This window comes from Mustelus asterias, chromosome 9, assembly GCF_964213995.1.
Source record: "Mustelus asterias chromosome 9, sMusAst1.hap1.1, whole genome shotgun sequence".
Lineage (NCBI taxonomy): Eukaryota > Metazoa > Chordata > Chondrichthyes > Carcharhiniformes > Triakidae > Mustelus > Mustelus asterias.
Window position 1 is genome coordinate 14976019 of NC_135809.1, and position 27227 is coordinate 15003245.

Sequence of the window (27227 nt, forward strand, 5' to 3'; positions counted from 1 at the left end):
TCCCATTCCTAACGCCTGCCATATTGGAAGGAATTACAGGTTGAGAACAAATAAAACAAAAGCATATTACTACAGCTGCCGGAGATCCGAAATGAAAACAAAGTGTTTACATAAAAGCGCAGCAATTCTGAGCAGTGGCAGCATCAGCGGAGAGGCAAACAGTCGATATTTTGAGTCCAAAATTGCTCTTCTTCAGAACTGTCAAGAGTTGGGATTGGGAAGAAGGGATAGGGTCAGTGGGGAGGAGAAGGGGAGAAGGATCCAGAAGGGCATTGGTACCAATATGTTCTTTAACTACGGAAAGGAAGGGAAAAAGTTTCTTGTTAGGACGTCGGACGAGACGAAGTGAAATGAAACTGGGGACAAGAACAGCTTTGAGATGGGTCGAGTTTGTACATGTGGCGCTGATGTCACTGAGAGTGAATCTCAGGATGTCGCGAGAAATGGTCGCCTCATTACAGGAAGGATGTGGAAAAGATTGAAAGGGTGCAGAGGCGATTTACAAGGATGTTGCCTGGATTGAGTGGCATGCCTTATGAGGATAGGCTGAGGGAGCTCGGTCTTTTCTCCTTGGAGAGACGTAGGATGAGAGGAGACCTAATAGAGGGTATATAAGATGTTGAGAGGCATAGATCGGGTGGACTCTCAGAGGCTTTTTCCCAGGGTGGAAATGGCTGCTACGAGAGGACACAGGTTTAAGGTGCTGGGGGGTAGGTACAGGGGAAATGTTAGGGGGAAGTTTTTCACACAGAGGGTGGTGGGCGAGTGGAATCGGCTGCCGTCAGTGGTGGTGGAGGCAAACTCAATAGGGTCTTTTAAGAGACTCCTGGATAAGTACATGGGACTTAATAGGATGGAGGGTTATAGGTAGGCCCAAAAGGTAGGGATATGTTCGGCACAACTTATGGGGCCGAAGGGCCTGTTTTGTGCTGTAGTTTTTCTATGTTTCTATGTTTCTAAAAAGCAATCCGAGAAATGTCGTGTCTCTCAGCTGCGTTCAAAACATGGAATTTTGGTTGGAATCCACATGAGGTAATTCAGAGGCAGACACTGATGAAGGAAATGCGGCTGGGAAAGCAAGTTTGTTAGTTTAAGTTTATTTATTAGTGGCACGAGTAGGCTTACATTAACACTGCAATGAAGTTACTGTGAAAATCCCCTAGTTGCCACACTCCGGCGCCAATTTGGGTACACTGAGGGAGAACTTAGCATGACCAATACACCTAACCAGCACATCTTTTGGACTGTGGGAGGAAACCGGAGCACCCAAAGAAAATCCACGCAGACAAAGGGAGAATGTGCAAACTCTGCACAGTCACCCATGCCGGAATCGAACCAGGATCCCTGGCACTGTGACACAGTAGTGCTAACCACTGTGGCACTGTGCCTTCAGGTAGATAATCAAGGTAGAGAAATGGCAGTGAATTAAACATAGAAACAGAAACATAGAAACTAGAAGCAGGAGTAGGCCATTCAGCCCTTCAAGCCTGCTCTGGCATTTATTTTGATCATAGCTAATCATCGAATTCAAGATCCTGGTCCCTCCCTTCCCCCCATATCACTTGATCCCTTTAGCCCCAAGAGCTATATCTGATTTCTTCTTGAAATCACACAATGTTTTGGTCTCACCACTTTCTGTGGTCGTGAGTTTCACACATTCACCACTCTCTGGGTGAAGAAATTTCTCCTCATCTCAGTTCTAAAAGGTTTACCCCTTATCCTCAAACTATGACTCCTACTTCTGGAAAATAAAAGCGAATGGACGGCACGGTGGCACAATGGTTAGCACTACTGCTTTACAGTGCCAGGGACCCGTGTTCGATTCCCGGCTTGGGTCACTGTCTGTGTGGAGTCTGCACATTCTCCCTGTGTCTGCGTGGGTTTCCTCCAGGCGCTCTGGTTTCCTCCCACAGTCCAAAGATGTGCGGGTTAGGTGGATGGGCCAGGCTAAATTGCCCCTTAGTGTCAGGGGGGACTAGCTAGGGTAAATGCATGGGGTTATGGGGATAGGGCGTGGGTGGGATTGTGGTCGGTGCAGGTCCGATGGGCTGAATGGCCTCCTTCTACACTGTAGGGTGTCTATGAGTACAGCAGATGCTGGAGATCTGAAACAAAAACAGAAAATGCTGAACAGGTCTGGTAGCATCTATGGAGAGAGAAACAGAGTTAATGTTTTGAGTCTAATAGGACTCTTTTTCAGAGTGCGGAAGACTTGCTGAGCTTTTCCCAGCACCTTCTAGCTTTCAGGATGAGAGTTGAGCTGTTTTGTCCACGTTATGAATGCACCTTCCTTGGCCGTCAAGTCCTGGATTGGGACTCGAACTCAGAGCTTGTAACTCAGAGGTAGGGTTGCTATCCACTGCGCCACAAGACCTTTGCACATGAGTAAAGCTGTACAGTAAATAATGTTACCCTGTTCATGTAATAAATAGTATGAAGCATCATTACCTTCTGCTCTGAGCATAAGTGTTCCCCTATTCAAACTTCTTTGATGCCCAGCTCTTTCTAACCAAGGGAAGAACAGTCATTGCATTGGAAGATAGACAGACCATTCACGTGAAGAACGGGAATAGGTTAAACCCTTTCCCATGTTACACATTCAAGCTGGGAATGTTGATAGGGCAAGATGAAAATAATACACGGAGATACAGAAATTGAATCTGGATATTTGAGTGCATAAGCTTCAAATGCTAAGCTCTTTTTTGGCAGTATGTATATACATTTAATATGCCATTACAGTAAAATTGGACCTCATGAGAGTAGCACTGCGATCGTAGACAATGAAATTTCATACCTTCATGTCAAGCATTCACGCCTTTTCAAACAGCACTTTTCACTGCAGATTTAAATATTAAAGTCTGTATGAGATTAAAAATGTCAGCTGTGCAAACCTTTCAAAGTAATAATGGAGAATAATCACAGGCTTAAATACACAGATTTTATATCACAAATTGTTGCTCAGGTAATTAAAGCTTATTAAAGAATATTACAACATGCCAAGGAATTGATAGATCATTTATTTGTCCATTGGCATTGATCTGGATTTTTTTATCCTTATCTTTTATGTATTATGTTTGTACCGGATGTTGAAATTTACAATATGTCATTTCGTATTAGTCAGCCAAAGGTTAGAATTTTGCAACGGGCGGTGCCAGATTATTAAGAATGCATTTAAACTATGGAAAATTACAACTCCTAACAATCAAACAATATTAAAATGCATGCATTTTCATCTCCTCTCTCCCATTTTATTCATATCTTCAAATGCAAATTTTTATCCAGTAAATATTCCTGTTTGGCATAACTCAAATATCAGCTCCTTTCAAGACATTTGATCATGTCCTCCAATTCAGAAAAATACTCCCAAATCTAGCCAGCAAATAGAACCTGAAATGTTGTTCTTTTGCTGTGTGACATCTCAGAGAGGATGAGGGAGTGAAACGCAATGGAACGCAGCTCAGATGAGATTCTGTTCCATCAAGAGGAGTCCAGCAAATAGGAAAAAAAGAAAAGAATTGCATTTATCATAGAATCATAGAATCCCTACAGAGCAGAAGAGGCCACCTGGTCCATCGAGTTTGCACCGACTCTGACAGATTATCTGACCCAGGCCCTCTCCTCCGCCCTATCCCCACACATTTGCCATGGCTAATCCATCTAACCTACATATCTTTGGACACTAAGGGGTAATTTAACATGGCCAATACACCTAACCTACATATCTTTGGACATTGAGGGGTAATTCAACAAGGCCAGTGCACCTAACCTGCACATCTTTGTACTGTGGGAGGATTTAGATCATGTTCTTTATGTCCACTGGACACCTCAAGTGCTTTATAACTAATGTAGCACTTTCAAAGAGTTATCACTGCCATCATGTAGGAAATGTGGCAACCAATTTCTGCACAGAAAGCTTCCACAGAGGGTAATGTGATAATGATGAGATAATCTGTTTTTGTTCTGTTTACTTGAGAAATAAATATTGGCTGGGATACCAGGAATAACTCCCTGGTGAGTGAGTGCCATGGGATCTTTTACATTCACCTGAGAGTAGTGGACGGGGGAGAAGGGGGTTCTGGGGGTGGAGGAGCAAAAATGTGTTTGATCTGACTTGATTGGTTATATAAATTGGGTTTGCTAGATCTGCCCCTATTCTAAAATACACAAAATTCCGGTGAAGGTGGCTTCTGGTAGGAAATGCGGCCACCTCCAAAATGGTGCTGGGTGGAAAATGATGGAGGAGTGAGGATGCAGGAATTGGAATGTTTAACCAGATTTGCCGGAACGAATGAAACCTGATGGATACAGAAGTATGTTATCCACACGGCTTATCGAATGGGGAAGTGGCTAAGTTCAGAGGCTCGGACTGTCGACCAATATGTTCTCAAATAACAGCTCTGACTGCACGAACTTGTCTGTTTTATTTTCCTCTCTCAATGCTTTAAGATAAAAATTCCACAGATGGTTTTCAGCAATTTCAGGCAGGAAATTTTTTTTAATTCTTAATTTCTTCCCCTTCTGATTGGAGCCCTTATCAGGGGACTCACTGCGATCATTGTAATCTGTGCTCTCATTAAAGAGGCGGAACTGGAACGTGGGGAAGAGGGAATGAGAGTGGTTTTCTGCACCAAAGCACAAGACTTGTTTGGGAACATCTATTCCACCAGAGTTTATTATGCACTCTGTCTGCACAATGTGAAGACTCGGGCCAAAAACTTCAAGGTGTTGTAAGAAGTTAGCCTAGACCTTAAGTGGCCACGGGTGAGCATAAGATGTTTCACTCCAGGTACGATTCAAGTGACCCATTAGGGAGCTTTTATCAAACAAAGCTTATTTAAGAACACAGTTCAAATATAACATTAGTATAACTTTTACCAATTACAAGACTGAAACATGACAGTATAACTCCTAACAGCTAGCTATCTCTGTTGTTCCAAGTTAAATACCAGCCCACAGTCACAAACCCTTCTTCAGACTTTGCACAGAAACAAGTATGCTCACGTGATGCTGGATTTGCAGCTTTTTAACACCTGCTGTGAATTGATCCTTTGAATGTAGGATCAATGTTCCGAGGCTTCCCAGTCCTCGAACTTTCCAAAAAGCTTCTGGGGAGAGAGAGAGAGAGACAGCGGCACTGCCTTTTCCACCAGCTTCTCGCAGCAACTAAAACAAAACTAAAAACTTGGAATGTTCCATAAAAAAAACTGTCCCTCGGCATCTCACTTGGCCTGTCAATCATCCCCAAATCAAGCTCCACTCAGCAATCCCCATTGGACCATTAAACCACAGAGCACTGCATTAGTCCAGATTAAAAACAACATGACGTCCATTATTCTGCTTCAGTAACAATTAGAGGACACCGGTCACAGAAACGGCGCCGACAAATTCCTGCAAAGGTGATTAAAATACATTTCTTAAAGGCACAGTAGCGTCACAATGGGTAAAATCGGCACTCGCCACCCCGAGAGTCAGTACGTAACACACAGCAGCCAACTCGCAAACTCCCACTGCCATTTAACACTCACTTGAGCATTGATTGGCAGTGGATGAGAAACCTGTCCCCCCTTGGAAGGAAGCCCCTCCCATGAGAACCGTCAACCAATCAGATTCGCTGGCAGCTCTTCAACCCATCCAGGCACGGCGTTGCAGTGGCCAGAAGCGGTACTGCAGTATTCTGCCTGGAACTGAGTCCCAAGAGCTTTGAAAATGTAAATCCCTGGGGCCCTGGGGGCAGGAGGGCCAGGGACACCCTGGTGGGGGGTGGTCAGGAGGGAGGCAATTGCAGCATCAGGGGGTAGACCATGGGAGAGGGGAGGGGTCCTGGAGCTCCTACATACTGGAGGGAGGAGGCACCAAATCTGAGGGGGCCTTCCGAGTGAGTGAGCCCACCCCCTCCTCCTCTTTCTGCCTGAAATGGGGAAAAGTTTAACTGTAATTTTCCATCCTGAAAAATTGAGGCTGGGCAGGATAAGGCCTTTAAGTGGCCACTTAAGAGCCTTAATAGGTGAATGAGCAGGTTTCCCCTCTGAGACCCAGCCAATTGTGAAATCGCCTCTGGATTTGGGCAGGTGGGTTCCTGGGGGAAATTCTATCCATTCAATCTTACCCTCCCCGCTGCCTCAGAGGGCGGGGATGAGAGTAATATTCTGCCCCAAGAGGATGCATCAGAAAAGGTCTCCTCCAAAAATCAGCAATCCATTAAAGGAGTCATCAGGGATACTCTACACCACTGCTAACTTGACCCCCTAATTTTCTCTCCCACACTAAATACCTCACAGTAATTTTACTTTACATACATATTTGCAATTTTTTTGAAAGAAATTTCCATCATCCTATGGCTGGTGTCTCCGTGCGCTGCTGCCCTGCTGAGCTGACATTCAGAGGGTCAGGGATGTCAGTAATATTTGGCTAGGCTGTGACTGCCTGAACTGCTGAGGACTCAACCAGCCTGGGAAAGAGAAAGATGACTGTTCTCTGAGATTGGATTTGAACATGGAATTGATGTAATTAAATAAAGCGACCACCAGATGGTGCCAACAATACCCACAGCCATCAGACTTTTGAATGGACCTACTTCGTATTAAGCTGATCTTTCTCTACACCCTAGCTATGACTGTAACACTACATTCTGCATACTCTCCTTTCTTTCTCTATGAATGATATGCTTTGTCTGTATAGCGCGCAAGAAACAATAATTTTCACTGTATACCAAAACATGTGACAATAATAAATCAAATCAAATCAAATCAAAAGGCCCACAGTCTTGCAACCACTCAACCTGCAGCTCTCACTGGCTCAAAAAGAATCCACCCATAGAATCATACATTGAGTCTGCACCAACTCTTACCCAGGCCCTATCCCTATAACACTACCCCGCTAATCCCCCCACCATATAATATCTTTGGACACTAAGGGGCAATCTAGCACAGCCACTGCATCTAACCTGCACATCTTTGGACTGTGGGAGGAAACAGGAGCACCCGGAGGAAACCCACGCAGACACAGGGTACGTGCATCCTTACAAATTATCAATGGGGCTGGGATTCTACTGCACCAACATCCTTGACACCAGGAAGATACCAGCATTCAAGTCCTTGCAGTGCAGAATTGGGCGCAGTGAGGTATCCAGTCCGTGACTATAGCCTGAAAGAGCCATAATTTAGCATCATTGCAGCATGCAGCACAGAAGAAGCAAATTTCCCAACTCATTGCAATTCATCACATTCCCTTGCGTTTTGCCTATTGTCCTGCATAGAACATAGAACATAGAAAGCCACAGCACAAACAGGCCCTTCGGCCCACAGGTTGCGCCGATCACATCCCCACCTCTAGGCCTATCTATAGCCCTCAATCCCATTAAATCCCATGTACTCATCCAGAAGTCTCTTAAAAGACCCCAACGAGTTTGCCTCCACCACCACCGACGTCAGCCGATTCCACTCACCCACCACCCTCTGAGTGAAAAACTTACCCCTGACATCTCCTCTGTACCTACCCCCCAGCACCTTAAACCTGTGTCCTCTCGTAGCAACCATTTCAGCCCTTGGAAATAGCCTCTGAGAGTCTACCCTATCCAGACCTCTCAACATCTTGTAAACCTCTATCAGGTCACCTCTCATCCTTCGTCTCTCCAGGGAGAAGAGACCAAGCTCCCTCAACCTATCCTCATAAGGCATGCCCCCCAATCCAGGCAACATCCTTGTAAATCTCCTCTGCACCCTTTCAATGGCTTCAACATCTTTCCTGTAATGAGGTGACCAGAACTGCGCGCAGTACTCCAAGTGGGGTCTAACCAGGGTCCTATAAAGCTGCAGCATTATCTCCCGACTCCTAAACTCAATCCCTCGATTAATGAAGGCCAGTACGCCGTACGCCTTCTTGACCGCATCCTCCACCTGCGAGGCCGATTTAAGAGTCCTATGGACCCGGACCCCAAGGTCCTTCTGATCCTCTACACTGCTAAGAATGGTACCCTTCATATTATATTGCTGCTTCATCCCATTGGATCTGCCAAAATGGATCACCACACACTTATCCGGGTTGAAGTCCATCTGCCACTTCTCCGCCCAGTCTTGCATTCTATCTATGTCTTGCTGCAACTTCTGACATCCCTCCAAACTATCCACAACACCACCTACCTTGGTGTCGTCAGCAAACTTACCAACCCATCCCTCCACTTCCTCATCCAGGTCATTTATGAAAATGACAAACAGCAAGGGTCCCAGAACAGATCCCTGGGGCACTCCACTGGTCACTGACCGCCATGCAGAGAAAGACCCCTCCACAGCCACTCTCTGCCTTCTGCAGGCAAGCCAGTTCTGGATCCACAAGGCAACAGCCCCTTGGATCCCATGCCCTCTCACTTTCTCAAGAAGTCTTGCATGGGGGACCTTATCGAACGCCTTGCTGAAGTCCATATAGACCACATCCACCGCTCTTCCTTCGTCAATGTGTTTGGTCACATTTTCAAAGAACTCAACCAGGCTCGTAAGGCACGACCTGCCCTTGACAAAGCCGTGCTGACTACTTTTGATCATACTAAACTTCTCTAGATGATCATAAATCCTGTCTCTCAGGATCCTCTCCATCAACTTACCAACCACTGAGGTTAGACTCACCGGTCGGTAATTTCCCGGGCTGTCCCTGTTCCCTTTCTTGAATATAGGGACCACATCTGCAATCCTCCAATCCTCCGGAACCTCTCCCGTCTCCATCGACGATGCAAAGATCATCGCCAAAGGCTCCGCAATCTCCTCCCTCGCCTCCCACAGTAACCTGGGGTACATCCCATCCGGTCCCGGCGACTTACCAACCTTGATGCCATTCAATAGTTCCAACACATCCTCTTTCTTTATGTCCACATGCTCGATCCTTTCTGTCCACCGCAAACCAGCAGTACAACCACCCAGATCCCTTTCCACCGTGAATACCGAGGTAAAGTATTCATTAAGCAGCTCCGCCATTTCTTTTAGATTGAGTTTTAGGTCTTGTGGCACAGTGGGTTAGTGTCCCTGCCTCTGAGCCAGAAGCTCCGGGTTCGAGTCCCACTCCAGGACTTGATGGCTAGGGAAAGTATGTTCATAAAGCGGTCAAACAGGTTGAGTGGCAACCTGCGAAATCCTTCCAAACATACCAATGGCCGGCAGTAAGAGTGGGAGAGACTCCTGGTCAGCCACGCTTGTTATGGAGTGGTGCCCCTCAAGCTATAAGCCTCTGGCGACAGACTAGTGGCCTGTTCCAGGAATTACTAACTGTGGAAACAGATGAAAATCTGCCTTAGTACACCACTAGGTGCAGAAGAGAATTGGAATATGTTTGTGGGCGGCACGGTGGCACCGAGGTTAGCACTGCTGCCTCACAGCATCAGGGACCTGGCGTCGGGTCACTGTCTGTGTGGATTTTGCACGTCCTCCTCGTGTCTGCGTGGGTTTCTTCCGGGTGCTCCGGTTTCCTCCCACACTCCAAAGATGTGCGGGTTAGATGGATTGGCCATGTTAAATTGCCCCTTAGTGTCAGGGGGACCAGCAGGGTAAATACGAGGAGTTACGGGGATAGGGCCTGGGTGGGATTGTTGTTGGTGCAGGCTCGATGGGCCAAAAGGTTTCCTTCCGTACTGTAGGGATTCAATGACTCTATGATATGTATGTATACTGGCACTCTATAAATGGCCCTCTGATCAGGGAGACTCTGGTTGGGTCAGGAGTAGTAGTCAGTAAGAGAGCACAATTTTTATTTTGCTATACCTGTGCGAGTGGGGTGAGACTGGAGATTTTTGGGCCCATTGTTGATTCACTTCAATCATTTTACCAGCCCTGGTCTTCAGAATGTCCATGCATGATTGTTGGAGTTTGGCACCATCTGGTGGTTCTTTTGTTTAATTACATCATTTCATGCTGGGCTGTTCAAATCCAGGAGAAAGATCCATCGGAATTCTACTGCCCGCCACACAGGAATCGGAGTGGGCGAGGGGTGGACAATGGGAAGGTCCATTAACCTCGGGGGGGGGGGGGGGGCGGGAAGACAGCGGGGGAGACCCCCCCCTAATCCCTCTAACCTGTGCATCCCGGGACACTAAAGAGCAATTTAGCACTGCCAATCCATCTAATCCGCACATCTTTGGACTGTGGGAGGAAACTGGAGCACCCGGAGGAAACCCATGCAGACACAGGGAGAATGTGCAAACTCAGACAGTAACCCGAGGCCGGAATCGAACCCAGGTACCCGGCGCTGTGAGGCAGCAGTGCTAACCACTGTGCCACCGTGCCGCACAAGGTTGATGAACTGCAGGTGCAGAAAGCGAGAGTGAATATGAGGTTCTGCAAAAATAAGCAGTACTGGATACAAAATATACCTGGACACAAGAGGCTGCGTTTTCCTTTTGGAAACTGGATTAATTCTAATGTCTGAGTCCTGCCTCCATCTCAGCAGTACCAGCAAGTGAGATCTACAGACCATGTGTGATTGGCCAGAAGTCAGCCTGTCACTTGTGGTGAACACAGTAAGAGTTTTAACAACACCAGGTTAAAGTCCAACAGGTTTATTTGGTAGCAAACACCATTAGCTTTCGGTACACTGCTCCTTCGTCAGATGGAGTGGAAATGTGCTCTCAAACAGGGCACAGAGACACAAAATCAAGTTACAGAATACTGATTAGAATGCGAATCCCTACAACCAACCAGATCTTAAAGATACAGACAATGTGGGTGGAGGGAGCATTAAGCACAGGTTAAAGAGATGTGTATTGTCTCCAGACAGGATAGCCCGCAAGTCCAGGAGGCAAGTTGTGGGGGTTACTGATAATGTGACATAAATCCAACATCCCGGTTTAGGCCGTCCTCATGTGTGCGGAACTTGGCTATCAGTTTCTGCTCAGCGACTCTGCGCTGTCGTGTGTCGTGAAGGCTGCCTTGGAGAACGCTTACCCGAAGATCAGAAGCTGAATGCCCGTGACTGCTGAAGTGCTCCCCCACAGGAAGAGAACAGTCTTGCCTGGTGATTGTCGAGCGGTGTTCATTCATTCATGCCTCGGGACATCTTTCCTGCAGCATATCGGGTAGACAACGTTGGCCGAGTTGCAAGAGTAGGTACCGTGTATCTGGTAGATGGTGTTCTCACGTGAGATTAAGGCATCCGTGTCGATGATCCGGCACGTCTTGCAGAGGTTGCTGTGACAGGGTTGTGTGGTGTCGTGGTCACTGTTCTCCTGAAGGCTGGGTAGTTTGCTGCGGACAATGGTCTGTTTGAGGTAGCGCGGTTGTTTGAAGGCAAGAAGTGGGGGTATGGGGATGTCCTTGGCGAGATGTTTTCACTCCATTTCCACTCCACTGACGAAGGAGCAGCGCTCCGCAAGCTAATGGTATTTGCTACCAAATAAACCTGTTGGACTTTAACCTGGTGTTAAAACGCTTACTGTGTTCACTCCAGTCCAACGCCGGCATCTCCACATCTTGAAATTAAACCTACAGATCAGTGAAAAGCTCCCCTCACCTTAACCCCCGTTATCTCCCTCAGCACCCTCATACGTCCCTCATCTTCCCCTCACCAGCATTTGGAGGTCATTGGAAAGCTCATAAATCTATCCAAGTAAACAATCATCATTTGAATAGCTGCATAGGAAACAATCAGCCTCTGCAGAAGCTCATAAAACTGTCAAAACCACTAAACCCGCATTCTCCAGGACAGCTCAATAAATGAACCCAGCATTACAAGCTGTACTTCACAGGTCCACTCTGCAGAGTGTATGAGCAGGACTTCCAAATCGCAGCCACCTCAATGTAGTGCTAACATGTACACTTCTGAATAGGAGCACAGCGAGTTCATGGCATTCCCTCTTTCCTGCGTTGGTGAAAATAGCCAGCACTGGAAACAGAAGTGGCCATTGTGGGGTTCCCAGGCCAACACTGAAAGGATGGAAAGCTTGGGTCAGGAAATCCTCACCATGAGTGGCAGATTCTAAGCCATGGCAGAGTCTCAGAGGGCCACAGCCAAGTCACAGTGGGCCACAACTGAGGGCCTCAACAGGCTTCTCGGAATTCTGCAGCCCATAGCTGAGAGGCTCGAGAGCTTGCAGGACACCTCGGGGGACAGTGCCAAGACACAGCGGACAATAGCAGCAGCCCTTGAGAATGTGGCCCCTCAGCATGACTGCAATCAGCATGGGGGGGAGCGTGACAGGCTCTCAGCTCCTGATTCAGTGGCGGAAGACAGATTGCATCCTGTGCGGGGCACTAGGACCCGCCAGGAGAGGACAGTTTAAGTGTATTTATTAGTATCACAAGTAGGCTTACATTAACACTGCAATGAAGTTACTGTGAAAATCCCCGAGTGGTCACATTCCGGCGCCTGTTTGGGTACACTGAGGGAGAATTTAGCATGGCCAATGCACCTAACCAGCACGTCTTTCAGACTGTGGGAGGAAATCGGAGCATGTGGAGGAAACCCACGCAGACACGGGTAGAACATGCAGACTCCGCACAGAGAGTGGTGTGAGGCAGCAGTGATAACAACCCAGGGGGAAATCAGTCCCAACCCCTGGAATGAAGTTGAAAGGATGGAGGTGGAGCCAGGGACTGAGGAAGGGGTGAGGCCCGTGAGGAAGGGGTGGGGCCTGTGAGGAAGGGGCAGGGCCTTTGAGGAAGGGGCGGGGCCTGAAGAAGAGTTGGAGCTTGAGACAGGGGATGGAATTTTATGACCTCATTGCACTGGGAAAATGTTGTAAAATCGGGTGTGATGCGACTAGCGGGAATGGCGACTGTTTTCACGCCCATTCCCATTTTACAAAAACAATCGGCATAACCACAGTGGTTAGCACTGCTGCCTCACAGCGCCAGGGTCCCAGGTTCAATTCTGGCCTTGGGTCACTGTCTGTGTGGAGTTTGTACATTCTTCCCATGTCTGCGTGGGTTTCCTCCGGGTGCTCCGGTTTCCTCCCACACTCCAAAGATGTGCGGGTTAGGTGGATTGGCCATGCTAAGTTGATCCTAGTGTCAGGGGGATTAGCAGGGTGAATGCATGGGGTTGTGGGGATGGGGCCTGGGTGGGATTGTGGTCGGTACAGACTCGATGGGCCAAATGGCCTCCTTCTGTACTGTAGGGATTCTATGGTTCTATGATTCTATGATCGGGAGCCTGCCCAAAATGGGCCAAACGTCAAATTGCATGTTTTTGCATTCATCACGATGTAATTAGTGAGTTTCACTCCCAATCGTCCCAGCTCACCGGCCTTAACTACCTTGTTCACTGCAGCCGGATCGGTCAGGAAAACACCTCATGTATAAAAGTTGGATTCAGGCGCTTGATCAGTGAGGGTGAGCGAGGAGGTAAGTCTCTGCTTTCAAACTGCTCCGTGCTGCTCAGAGGGGGTTGTTTCGTGGCGGCCATGTTGTATTTTGGGTCGGGGGGGGGGTGGCCTGTAAGTGTGTGGGGGTGTGTGGGGGGCTATTGTTGCTCATGGGGTCCAACCTCGGACTCTCAGCACAGACCTCGGGTCTTTGCGCTGACTCTGGGTCCTAGTGCTGGCAGCAACAAGCACAGTTTCAGGTGGAGGATGGGCTGGAAACTCTGAAGTGGCAGTGCTGCAGCCTCAATACTTGTCAAGCAGCAGTGTCTGTGGCCACTACAGACAGTGAGTGGTGGGGAGTTCCGGGGGTGGCTGTGTTGCCATCCCAGGATCTGTGGGGTAGGGTATGGGGAGTGTGTGTGGCTGGGAGTGTGTGGGGGGTATGGGGAGTGTGTGTGGCTGGGAGTGTGTGTGTGGGGGTTGGGGGGGGTATGGGGAGTGTGTGTTGCTGGGAGTGTGTGGGGGGTATGGGGAGTGTGTGTTGCTGGGAGTCTGTGGAGGGGTATGGGGAGTGTGTGTTGCTGGGAATCTGTGGGGGGGTATGGGGAGTGTGTGTTGCTGGGAATCTGTGGGGGGGTATGGGGAGTGTGTGTTGCTGGGGCTGTGTGGGGGGGTATGGGGATTGTATGTTGCTGGGAGTGTGTGTTGCTGGGAGTCTGTGGGGGGGGGGTGGGGAACCTGGGGAGTGTGTGTTGCTGGGCTGGGGGCGAACAGAGTTCTGTAACCTTTCCATCTCTCCCTCCCCTTCCTCAAATGTGCTCCCCCCCTCTTCAGGTTGACGAGATGGCTTTTGCAATGCAACCCATTGGTCTTGCTGTTCTTTTGGTTGCTGCTGGAGCTGAGGAGGAGGAGCTGGAGGATGAATTGTGGGCACAGGAGGCCCAGACTTTACCACTCACAGGAGTAGAGGGAGACGGCTGCTGGAGGCAGGATGTGGCCACCATTCGCCCGGGGGAGGAGGCGGGTGGGGGTGGGGAGGAGGAGAAGGAAGGAGCGGAGACACCGGCAATTCCACACGTGAGTGTCCTTTGACGAACTGTCGGACATTGCATTGCCACCGACAGCTCCCGCTCCAAAAGGAGACTGTGTGACACCTGTGCCATTTGTTGCAGGACCTGGCACCTCGGGGCACCTCGGGGCACCTCGGGGCACCTCGGGGCACCCAGTCTCGGTGGTTGTGAAAGTGACGGCCGCCTTAAACGTTTGCACCACCAGGTTTTTCCAGACTGCCAGTGGAGACCTTTGCGGCATTTCCCAACCATCCATCCACAAGTGTGTCAAGCAGCTGATGGATGCCCTGTGTGCCCAGGCTGGCCAGTATGTTAAATTTGACCTGAACCAGGTCCAGTAGGAAGCCTGGGCTGCAGGATTCGCAGCCATCGCGGGGAAGACAAATGTACAGCATGCTATAGACTGGACCTACATCGCCCTCGAGGCCCTGGTGAAGTCGCGATGTCTCCCCAGGATGGACATCAGAGGTGGAGGTGGCCAGCTGCCTACTGCACCCCGTGGCCTGTGATGCTCTTGGTGAGCCTCCTCTGGAGGGCCTGGACCTTGAGGGCCTTGGCTGGCTTCCAGGCGTAAGGGACATATCCATGACACCTCCTTCATCCCGTTGCCCCTGAGATGCCCTGGTGTCAGGAAGGGGGGGGGATTCAGAAGGTGTAGCCACAGTGTCCTGGGTGGAATGCCCCAGGATGGGATCGAGCCCTCTCTCCTGCCTTGGGGTTCCTGTGGGTCCCAGGTCACTCCATAGGACAGTGGTGCTTCTGCAGTGAGCTCCAGAAGCCCCGGCGTCACCTGGCCTTGCCAGTCCTGGAGGACCATCTGCGTTCTTGCCATGGTGTTTGAGCCCTCTGCGATGGCCCTCTGAATCGGGGACCACCTGTCAATGGCAGCAGCAAGTGCCCTCTGAGCTGGGCCATGCTCTGTAGCCCCTCAGCCATGACCCAATCTGAGCAGGTTGCTGTGATGCAGTGTTGCAGCAGTGTTCAATGGCAATGAAATCCTCTGCAAACAGCATCAAATATCACTGCTGGCATCACCAGCACCGCCCTGTGGCCAGTCTGGAATTGCAGCTTATTCCCATGTGTCTCGTCCCCGGAGTCAGGCTCACAGCGCTGCCAGTGGCCAACCCCGGGACTACAGGCACACAGCGCCGCTATTGGTCAGCACCGGGACTGCAGGCACAATGCGCCGCCGGTGGCCAGCACCGGGACTGCAGGCTCACAGCACCACTAGTGGTCAGCACAGGGGCTGCAGGCACACAGCGCCCGCCGTTGGCCGGTTTGGACTGCAGGCGCACAGCGCCGCCGTTGGCCGGGACTGGGACTGCAGGCACACAGCGCCGCCGTTGGCCGGGACTGGGACTGCAGGCAAACAGCGCCGCCGTTGGCCGGGACTGGGACTGCAGGCACACAGCGCTGCCGTTGGCCGGGACTGGGACTGCAGGCAAACAGCGCCGCCGTTGGCCGGGACTAGGACTACAGGCACACAGCGCCGCCAGTGGCCGGTACTGGGACTACAGGTACACAGCGCCGCCAGTGGCCGGTACTGGGACTGCAGGCACACAGCGCCGCCGTTGGCCGGGACTGGGACTGCAGGCAAACAGCGCCGCCGTTGGCCGGGACTGGGACTACAGGCACACAGCGCCGCCAGTGGCCGGGACTGGGACTACAGGTACACAGCGCTGCCAGTGGCCGGTACTGGGATTGCAGGCACACAGCGCCACCGGTGGCCAGCATCGGGACTGCAGGCACACAGCGCCGCCAGAGGCAAGGACTGGGACTGCAGGCACACAGCGCCGCCGGTGGCCAGCACCGGGACTGCAGGCACACAGCGCCACCAGTGGCAAGGACTGGGACTGCAGGCACACAGCGCCGCCAGTGGCCTGGACTGGGACTGCAGGCACACAGCGCCGCCAGTGGCCGGGACTGGGACTGCAGGCACACAGCGCCGCTAGTGGCCGAGACTGAGACTGCAGGTACACAGCGCCGTCAATGGTCAGCACCGGGACTGCAGGCACACAGCGCCGCCAGTGGCCGGGACTGGGACTGCAGGCACACAACGCCGCCAGTGGCCGGGACTGGGACTGCAGGCACACAGCGCCACCAATGGTCAGCACCGGGACTGCAGGTACACAGCGCCGCCAGTGGCCAGCAGCGGCACTGCCGCTCCCCTCCCCCACTCAGAGCGACATGTGGCCGTGAGGCTCGGGGCCCCGCGTTTCCGCAGTGAGTGAGTCGCTTCCCCAGGCGCTCAGGGGCCGGCAGCGGCCGCGCTCTGGCCGGAATTAGCGGCGGCTTCGGGGCGAGGATGATCACATGAGGCCCGGGTGACGGAGCTAGAGCGGAGAGCGAACGAGCGGGGCCTCGGGACTCAGGTAGGAGCCGGGGGAGCGCCCAAGGCTCGGGGCCCCGGGGACTTTACCAAGTGCGTGTGCGGCCTGGGGCCGGGGGAGGAGGGAGGGAGCTCCGGCCAGGAGGCCGCGGCCCAGCCCCGGGCTGGCGGCCTAGAGCGGGGAGCGGAGGGCGCTTTGTTCCGGCAGCGGAACCGGGGAGCGGGGCCTGGGCCCGGGCTGCCTGGGCGGGGAGAGGCCGGGAGGGCGGCGAGAGAGAGCGGCAGCGCCGGGAGTTCCGGCCCGGGGGAGAGTGAGAGACAATAACCACTGGGAACAATCCCCCCAAAACACCGGGAACAATCCCCCCAAAACACCGGGAACAATCCCCCCAAAACACCGGGAACAATCCCCCCAAAACACCGGGAACAATCCCCCCAAAACACCGGGAACAATCTCCCCAAAACACCGGGAACAATCCCCCCAAAACACCGGGAACAGTCCCCCAAAACACCGGGAACTGTCCCCCAAAACACCGGGAACAATCCCCCCAAAACACCGGGAACAATCCCCCCAAAACACCGGGAACAATCCCCCCAAAACACCGGGAACAATCCCCCCAAAACACCGGGAACAATCCCCCCAAAACACCGGGAACAATCCCCCCAAAACACCGGGAACAATCCCCCCAAAACACCGGGAACAATCCCCCCAAAACACCGGGAACAATCCCCCCAAGACACCGGGAACAATCCCCCCAAGACACCGGGAACAATCCCCCCAAAACACCGGGAACAATCCCCCCAAAACACCGGGAACAATCCCCCCAAAACACCGGGAACAATCCCCCCAAAACACCGGGAACAATTCCCCCAAAACACCGGGAACAATCCCCCCAAAACACCGGGAACAATCCCCCCAAAACACCGGGAACAATCTCCCCAAAACACCGGGAACAATCCCCCCAAAACACCGGGAACAATCCCCCCAAAACACCGGGAACAATCCCCCCAAAACACCGGGAACAATCCCCCCAAAACACCGGGAACAATCCCCCCAAAACACCGGGAACTGTCCCCCAAAACACCGGGAACAATCCCCCCAAAACACCGGGAACAATCCCCCCAAAACACCGGGAACAATCCCCCCAAAACACCGGGAACAATCCCCCCCAAAACACCGGGAACAATCCCCCCAAAACACCGGGAACAATCCCCCCAAAACACCGGGAACAATCCCCCCAAAACACCGGGAACAATCCCCCCAAAACACCGGGAACAATCCCCCCAAAACACCGGGAACTGTCCCCCAAAACACCGGGAACAATCCCCCCAAAACACCGGGAACAATCCCCCCAAAACACCGGGAACTGTCCCCCAAAACACCGGGAACAATCCCCCCAAAACACCGGGAACAATCCCCCCAAAACACCGGGAACAATCCCCCAAAACACCGGGACTGTCCCCCAAAACACCGGGCATAATCCCCCCAAAACACCGGGCATAATCCCCCCAAAACACCGGGAACAATCTCCCCAAAACACCGGGAACAATCCCCCTCAAAACACCAGGAACAATCCCCCCAAAACACCAGGAACAATCCCCCAAAACACCGGGAACTGTCCCCCAAAACACCGGGCACAATCCCCCCAAAACACCGGGCATAATCCCCCCAAAACACCGGGAACAATCCCCCCAAAACACCGGGAACAGTCCCTCAAAACACCGGGAACAATCCCCCCAAAACACCGGGAACAATCCCCCCAAAACACCGGGAACAATCCCCCCAAGACACCGGGAACAATCCCCCCAAGACACCGGGAACAATCCCCCCAAAACACCGGGAACAATCCCCCCAAAACACCGGGAACAATCCCCCCAAAACACCGGGAACAATCCCCCCAAAACACCGGGAACAATCCCCCCAAAACACCGGGAACAATCCCCCCAAAACACCGGGAACAATCCCCCCAAAACACCGGGAACAATCCCCCCAAAACACCGGGAACAATCTCCCCAAAACACCGGGAACAATCCCCCCAAAACACCGGGAACAATCCCCCCAAAACACCGGGAACAATCCCCCCAAAACACCGGGAACAATCCCCCCAAAACACCGGGAACAATCCCCCCAAAACACCGGGAACTGTCCCCCAAAACACCGGGAACAATCCCCCCAAAACACCGGGAACAATCCCCCCAAAACACCGGGAACAATCCCCCCAAAACACCGGGAACAATCCCCCCCAAAACACCGGGAACAATCCCCCCAAAACACCGGGAACAATCCCCCCAAAACACCGGGAACAATCCCCCCAAAACACCGGGAACAATCCCCCCAAAACACCGGGAACAATCCCCCCAAAACACCGGGAACTGTCCCCCAAAACACCGGGAACAATCCCCCCAAAACACCGGGAACAATCCCCCCAAAACACCGGGAACTGTCCCCCAAAACACCGGGAACAATCCCCCCAAAACACCGGGGACAATCCCCCCAAAACACCGGGAACAATCCCCCAAAACACCGGGAACTGTCCCCCAAAACACCGGGCATAATCCCCCCAAAACACCGGGCATAATCCCCCCAAAACACCGGGAACAATCTCCCCAAAACACCGGGAACAATCCCCCTCAAAACACCAGGAACAATCCCCCCAAAACACCAGGAACAATCCCCCAAAACACCGGGAACTGTCCCCCAAAACACCGGGCACAATCCCCCCAAAACACCGGGCATAATCCCCCCAAAACACCGGGAACAATCCCCCCAAAACACCGGGAACAGTCCCTCAAAACACCGGGAACAATCCCCCCAAAACTCCGGGAACAATCCCCCCAAAACACCGGGAACAATCCCCCTCAACACCGGGAAGAATCCCCCTCAATACCGGGAACAATCCCCCTCAACACCGGGAACAATCCCCCTCAACACCGGGAACAATCCCCCTCAACACCGGGAACAATCCCCCAAAACGCCGGGAACAATCCCCCAAAACGCCGGGAACAATCCCCCAAAACGCCGGAAACAATCCCCCCAAAACACCGGGAACAATCCCCCCCAAAACACTGGGAACAATCCCCCCCAAAACACCGGGAACAATCCCCCCAAAACACCAGGAATAATCATCATCCCGGGGCGGGGGTGACATTGGCAATAATCTTCATCCTGGGTGGATTAGGAATAATTTTCATCTGGGGGAGGTGGAGTTTGGGAATAATCCCCATTCCGGGGGAATAATCTTCATCCTGAGTTGGGGATTGGGAATAATCTTCATCCCAAGGTGGAGGGATGGGGAATAATCCCCAAGGGGGGAATTAGGAATAATCTTCATCCGGGGGCGGTTGGGTTGGGAATAATCTTCATCGTGGGGGGTTTGGTAACAATCTTCATTTAATCCGGGATGGGTTTGGGAATAATCTCCTCTGGAGGGATTGGGATCTACTTCAGCTGGGGGGATGGGGAATTGGGAATAATCTTCACCCGGGAAGGATTGGAAATAATCTTTACACTGTTGGGGGGAGGGGGAATGGAATTGGAAATAAACCACCGTTGGTGAGCAGTGGGAGGGGGGGATGGAATGGAGCCGTTTGACAATCTTTACCCCTTTGTGTTGTGGGGAATTGCAACTTGCATTAAAACTCTCAATTGTTACTTTTTTCTTGTTTCACATACTTCAGTACTTTCACTTTTCTGTATCTACCATTTCCTGTAGTTTCTTATGGTATGTCATACCACCTTTTAAAAGGGTGAAGTGTTTGACAAATACAGTGACAATTGGAGTAGTGGGTAGAGGAATGGACTAAATTTCCAGCTCCTACAGGACCTGCAACAGAACAATGGGCAGAGTGTTGGCCTTCTGCAATGTGAAATCCTCACTCTTAGGCTGCATTAAATACTGAAATGTGATGTGTTAGTTAGATCCATTGGAATTGACACATACCAAGGCAGCCAGTGTTTATTACACATGTTAAGCTAAACAGTTTTCCGATACTAGCTCCTTTTTAAAAAAAAAATATCCAACCCATTCCTTGCCTAAAATGTTTACAGCTTTGAAACAATTGTTTACGATACACTTTAGTTACAAAACAAACTGGAGTCTAAAGGGCATTGTCCAGTTCACAATTCTCTTTCGGTTTCCACTTTACCAGAATCAAACTACTGGTAAATTTCACTTATTTTCTATTTTGAATACAATTGAAGATGGGAAAAGCATAGTCAAAGATATATAAAGCTAAAAGTACTATAAATTCCATGTACAACTTGGTAGATATTAACAAAAATTTGCTTACTTTGTGATTGCCATTTATTTGTAGTTGTGTACACGACCACTTCCTGTTTATCTGTAGCCGATTCTGGTACCTTATTTGATCTGATTTATTATTGTCACATGCATTAGTATACAGTGAAAAGTACTGTTTCTTGCGCGCTATACAGATAAAGCATGGCGTTCATAGAGAAGGAAAGGGGAGAGTGCAGAATAGTGTTACCTGGATTAATATCAAGGTAATATGTTTTTTTATGCAAGAAACAGGTCTTGGTTTTGACTCTTTACATAAAAATCACATCTCTCAGATCTCCTACCCTTTGCATTAAATATTTCTGAACTCTCACCATTTCATACCGAGAGTACAGCTAGAATGATTTACTTACTGACTGATTTGACAGTGGGTTAAAGGAACAATGACTTAAGATTAGCTTTGGTTCACGGTGGCACAGTGGTTAGCACTGCTGCCTCACTGCACGAAGGACCTGGGTTCGAAGCCCAGCTTGGGCCGCTGTCTGTGCGGAGTCTGCACGTTCCCTCCGTGTCTGCGTGGGTTTCCTCTGGGTGCTTTGGTTTCCTCCCACAGTCCGAAAGACGTGTTGGTTAGGTGCATTGCTAAATTCTCCCTCACTGTACCCGAACAGGCGCCGGAGTGTGGCGACTAGGGGATTTTCACAGTAACTTCATTGCAGTGTTAATGTAAGTCTAATAAATAAACTTTATACTTTTAAAACTTTAATAAATAAACTTTAAAATTGTTACTAAGTGTGCAAGTTGGGAAAAGGATAACATCCGTGTCATCCTTCAAGCTGTAGTGTTTAGATATATACTGTTGAGATGTTGAAGGGGAACAGATTCATTCAGGAATGGTTCCTTTTGATCACACAATCGAGATGTTTAAACACATTTTTCAATGAAGGAATTACAGTCCTGCACAGTTTTTTTTGTCAGGCTGGTGAAGGGGATATTCTGTTATTTTTATTTTGCAACCCTCTCAAACAGTTATGTAACTTTGGAACTCAATGCCTCACAAGGCGGTGGAATCAGGGTCACTGAATATTTTTAAGGCAGAGGTAAATAGATCCTTGTGAGGTAAGGGAATCAAAGGTTATCGGAGGTAGATGGGGAATGTGGAATTCAACACGTACAAGTCAGCTATGATCTTATTTAATGGCGGGGCAGGCTCAAGCCAAATGGCCTATTTTTGCTCCTATTTCATATGTTAGTTTAAAGTTTATTTCTTAGTGTCACAAGTAGGCTTACATTAATACTGAAAGAAATCTCACAACACCAGCTTGAAGTCCAACAGGTTTATTTGGTAGCACGAGCTTTCGGAGCGCTGCCCCTTCATCAGGTGAGATCTGATGAAGCGGCAGTGCTCCGAAAGCTCGTGCTACCAAATAAACCTGTTGGACTTCAACCTGGTGTGCGAGACTTCTTACTGTGCCTACCCCATTCCAACGCCAGCACCTCCACATCATGGCTACATTAACGCTGCAATGAAGTTACTGTGAAAATCCTCTAGTCGCCACACTCCGGTGCCTGTTTGGGTACACTGAGGGAGAATTTAGCATTGCCAATTCACCTAACCAGCACATCCTTTGGACTGTGGGAGGAACCTGGAGCACCCGGAGGAAACCCACATAGACATGGGGAGAACGTGCAGACTTCACACAAACAGTGACCCAAACCAAGAATCGAACCTGGGTCCCTGACACTGAGAGGTATCAGTGCTAACCAATGTGCCGCCCGAAAACGTAGAGTGAATTGACGTATTTATTTAACAAATATACATCTGGTCAGCTGGTATCTGTAGAAGACAGATTCTTCTGCTTAAGACCTCATGACAATCTATGTCTAATTAAAGAGTGGGGCTGGATGGGTGGTCAAAATGAGGGATTTAGAAAAAATGACTTCAGAGGCTTACAACCTGATAACCTCATGTACTGAGATGGCCTCCTCCTCTTGGAGGCACGAAATACACATCTGCAGATATGCTCAAGCTCCCTGGGGTGATGGGCTTCCTTTCTACAGGATATTAGTGAATTGGATATTCTTTGTAATAAGATGTGCAATTTTGTCTTTGTTTGTCTCATCATAGAAATTAATTGATATATCCAGCTGAGTTTTGCCACTTGCCCTAATGGATCATGGCAGGGTTTTGTGTTGTGATATTTGATTGGACTGATCTTTCCCCTGGGGCTCTTGGTCCTTCCTTTAAGCAAAGGGGTGGGGTACTTGTTAGTCCTTTCTGGTTGTAGGTGCTAGCACATTCTAAGATTCACTCGATTGGAGAAAAATGTATGGTTGAAGTGGAAGAAGGTAATATTTCACATCCAGCGTCATTAGAGTAGATCAGTGACCGTTTATAACAAATGATTTGATTATTGGAAGAGCTGATAGCTTTACAAGACTGCTTGAAAGGAAACCTTGCTGCTTTATGTATTTATTTCAATTTAATTAGGATATCAGCTGTTTAGTGCCCTTATTTTGGAAAGCAGTAGTATTTAATTGGCAGTTGTGAGAAATCAGAACAGAATGTCAATTAAAAACAATTAATCTTATCCTTCCTAAGGAGGACTGGTTTATACCTTGTTAATTGTACATATAGAGGCCTGGCATCAAGGACCCTATGATAAATGGGTATAACACCAGTCAACTTTATTGCATCAAATGCTACCATTATAATTTTGTCTTTCTGTACACCCTGTTTCCATCCTGTAGTTGGGAGATAGTGTAGCAACCCGATAACTATGCCAAAATTACCCTGGCAGATAAGCTACCTGATGATTTGTCTTTATTAAGACCTCTCAGTCTCAGGTGGACAATTGAAGCAGGTATCATTCGAGCTATTAAGACAACGCAGTTTTGTGTATGGCTCTGGATCAGAAACCTGTTGCATTATGCTGAGAGAGCTTAACTATTCTGTGCAAGAAAATATGAACTTTAATTGCCTTTAAATTTTGTTTAATTTGCAGTGTTGCATTATCGACTGAGTGTAAAAGATGGGAGGTAGGAAATTAAACAAACCTGCAGCAGCTCCAGAACAGGATGAAGATTTTGAAGGTAAGTTTATTTGCATTGTGATGTTTGTCTGTCAACTTTGAAAACTTTATTGTGAATTAGAAATGTTTTACATTTTAATTATGTTTGTAACCAATTGCTGTCCTGGGAATAGACCCTTGTTTAACACCGAGGGAACAGTTGTTTTTGATGTAGCAGTGAAAAATGTATTTTAACGCATTGATGGGGTCTTGATTAGCCATGCTCCCAGTAAACTCTGTTCTGCATTATCGGAGACTTTTTGCAGTTAATGGAAGTCTGGTGACAATCTGGTCTGCCATCTTTTTTCATTTCAGAAAGTGGGCTGCTGACGGATGATTGGGGAGAGTAACAGCTACTGTGTAACACTGGTTTTAAAGCTAGGATTTGTGTGGTACTTTTGGCCAATTGTCTTGGGTTTCTGTAGCTGCTCATGAGCATGTGAGGCTGTGAAATGGAAAATCGACTGATGAGTCGTTGCAGGCCGATCTTGCCGGTGGGTCTGAGTGAGTGCTGTTTGTAAGGGAAATACCAGTATACAGCACTTTGGGATATCCCCTCCATTATATTAAATAAGCAGATTCCACTCTACTCTGGGTAGTGGATTGTTTTGTTCTTTTTAACAGATGTCACAGGATTGAGACAGAGTTGATATGTGAATAATATAATTGTTCCTGGTCAGGTGTTAATTTTGTTGAAAACACATACTTGCAGACATATAGGCCCAGCTGCTGAAGTGGCCATAAAGGAGTTTTTAAATGTTTTCCAAACTCTTTGTGTTGATGTCAGTATGATTTACTGGCAGATTTTTCAGTATGCAGCCTATTTCCATCAAGGTCTTCTGGTTTTTCAAGGTTGGTACTTTGTTGAAAATTATTACTTAAATGGATCTTGTTGTCATGAGCACTTTAGAATTTTTTAAGGTTAGCTCTGTATGTTCCGAGTGACTTTTTCATAATGATCCTCATATTTTATTTAATTTTGGTATTTGCATGATGGTATTTCTTTGCTATCTTGAGAACGTATTGGTCAGCCTTTCTGGTGTTCCCAAGATTGGGTAGGGAATTCCTGTTGACAGTGAAGACTTGGTGGTAAATCACTAAATCAGCTTGGGATGTAAGTTAGAGCAGAACTTGGGGGCGTTGGTATTCCCATGATTTTGCTACTTTTGCCATCCTTGGTGGTGGGGGGATCAGGTTGCTGTCAGAGTGAGCTTGCTGAGCTACATCAGTATATCCTGTGGATGGTACATACAGTGCATTGGTACTGAAAATGTGTACATTGAATCCATTTGTCGTGGTGTCAATTTCCCCTGTTCTGATAAGCTCCGTAGGTGATATTGCAGCTGTCCCCAACCAGGCAAGAAGACTATTTAATCACACTTGTGCTTTTAGCCTTATAGAAGTTGGGGAGTGACCCTGAGGGTTAAGGAAGTAAACCACTTGTCGCAGAACCCAACCTGAGGTCAGTGTTGACCCCCGTCACCCAGCACAATATTATCAGTGGGGACTTGATATTCATGATGCTAGTGAATGTCTAAGGTGGATTTCTTGCTAGCAGTGGTCATGTGAAAGTGTTTATGGAATCTGCTTCTTATGTTATCTAGTTGTCCAGTCCTTGACTGCATCCAGGAAGATTATTGGGTTTTGCTCCCATCTGTTGATGTTGAATACTTAACTCTGACTGCAAATATCGCTTTTGGTACTTAGTGCACAGATATTCCTGTGTTGTAGTTTCAGTAACTTGGTGCCTCATTCTGAACTAAGCCTCTACTCATGGCATATCCTTTTTATATTTCCCATTGAAACATGGTTTGTCTGCCAGTTTCTTGGAGACAGTCTCGAGTTTGTTGGAGACAGAAGTGTGAGAGTTGTGAGCAGCATGAGATTTCCGGCTGTATTACACAATCTTGATGTTGATAAGAGTCTACAGAGTCTCAAGACCGTCCAGTTTAGGGTTTCTACATTTGATCCACTTGGTTTGGCTGCATAACCTTGTTTCATGAAGACTGAGTGTGATTACTCTTATGGTGCTATGTTTGATAGACATGCTTGGTAAGTGAGGATATCAAGTGGACTACACTCATTGGTTCCTTTGTCACCTGATGGTGATCCAGTCTCCATGCAAACTCCTTGGATTTGGCATTGGTAATAACTCCTGCCCTTCCCCCTCCCTCCTCTTCTAGAGTATATTCCCCTCTGTGTCTCCTCCTGAATGGTGTTCAGGGTGCAGGTGTATGGATTTGTCAGTTGGTGGGGATGAGGTTAAATGGTGATCAGCAGGGGATTTATTTGGTTTTATTTAATATGAAGCCATGATGCTTCATCAAGGGAGCAGGAGCCAATGTTGAGGCGTTCAACAGCAAGGGCGTTCCTACCTGATTGTGTATCACTCTGACCCCACCTTTGGTGGATCTATTTTGCTGATGGTACAAGTCAAAATTTGTGCCTTCGACTGTTTTGCTACGTTAAGGGTGTTATATAAATTCAAGTTGTTAATGTAACCAGGGATGCTTAGAGGAGTCTGGTATTCACTGGTTATTCTTTGAGAATGGCTTTGTTGGGCTGTTGCTTGACTACACTGGGATAGCTCTCAGCGTAATGCAGCAGTGTACAAATAACTAGAATGGGGAAGTTTTCAGTGTCTAGTGGTACTTATTGCTGTTGGATATGATCTAAGCTGATTTTACAAATGAGTAGCTTGCTAGGCCATTTCAAAGTGCATTCAGAGTTGACCACATGTTGAAGTACTACGGTCATGTGAGCTGATTGTTGGAGGTCAATCAACTCAGTCCAGGGGCACCTCTGCAGGGGTTCCTCGCAGCCTGGGCCCAACTATCTTTGGCTTCATTTTCCCTCCATCATAAGGTCAGAAGTTGGGATGTTTGCTAGTTGTGCAAAGTTCAGCACCATTTGCGATGCCTTAGACATTAAAGTGGTCCGTGTCCATGTGCAGTAAGACTTGGACCATATTAAGGCTTAGACTGATAAGTGGCAGGTAGGATTCATGCCACACAAATGCCAGGCAATGATCATCTTCAGCAAGAGAGAATCTAACCAATTTCCCTTGACTTCAGTAGCATTACCATCATCAAATCCCCCCCCATCAACATCCTGGGATTGCTATTGACCAGGAACTGAATGGAACCAGTCATATAAATACTGTGGCTACAAGAGCAGGTCAGATGCTAGGAATTATACAAGAAGAGTACTTCCCAGAGCCTGTTCACCATCCACAAGGCA

The 27227-nt window shown here is 49.0% G+C and overlaps 1 protein-coding gene across 2 annotated transcripts in view; it reads left to right on the forward strand.

Annotated features, from left to right (window-relative positions):
* The first annotated feature begins 16514 nt into the window (after positions 1-16514).
* Positions 16515-27227, forward strand: part of scaf11 (SR-related CTD-associated factor 11) — a 68666-nt gene continuing 57953 nt past the window's right edge. For both annotated transcript variants that reach the window (XM_078219714.1, XM_078219715.1), the window contains exons 1-2: positions 16515-16721; positions 23922-24009. In XM_078219714.1, the coding sequence (XP_078075840.1) occupies positions 23949-24009 (61 nt within the window). In that variant the 5' untranslated portion in view covers positions 16515-16721; positions 23922-23948. The remainder of the gene's footprint in view (positions 16722-23921; positions 24010-27227) is intronic.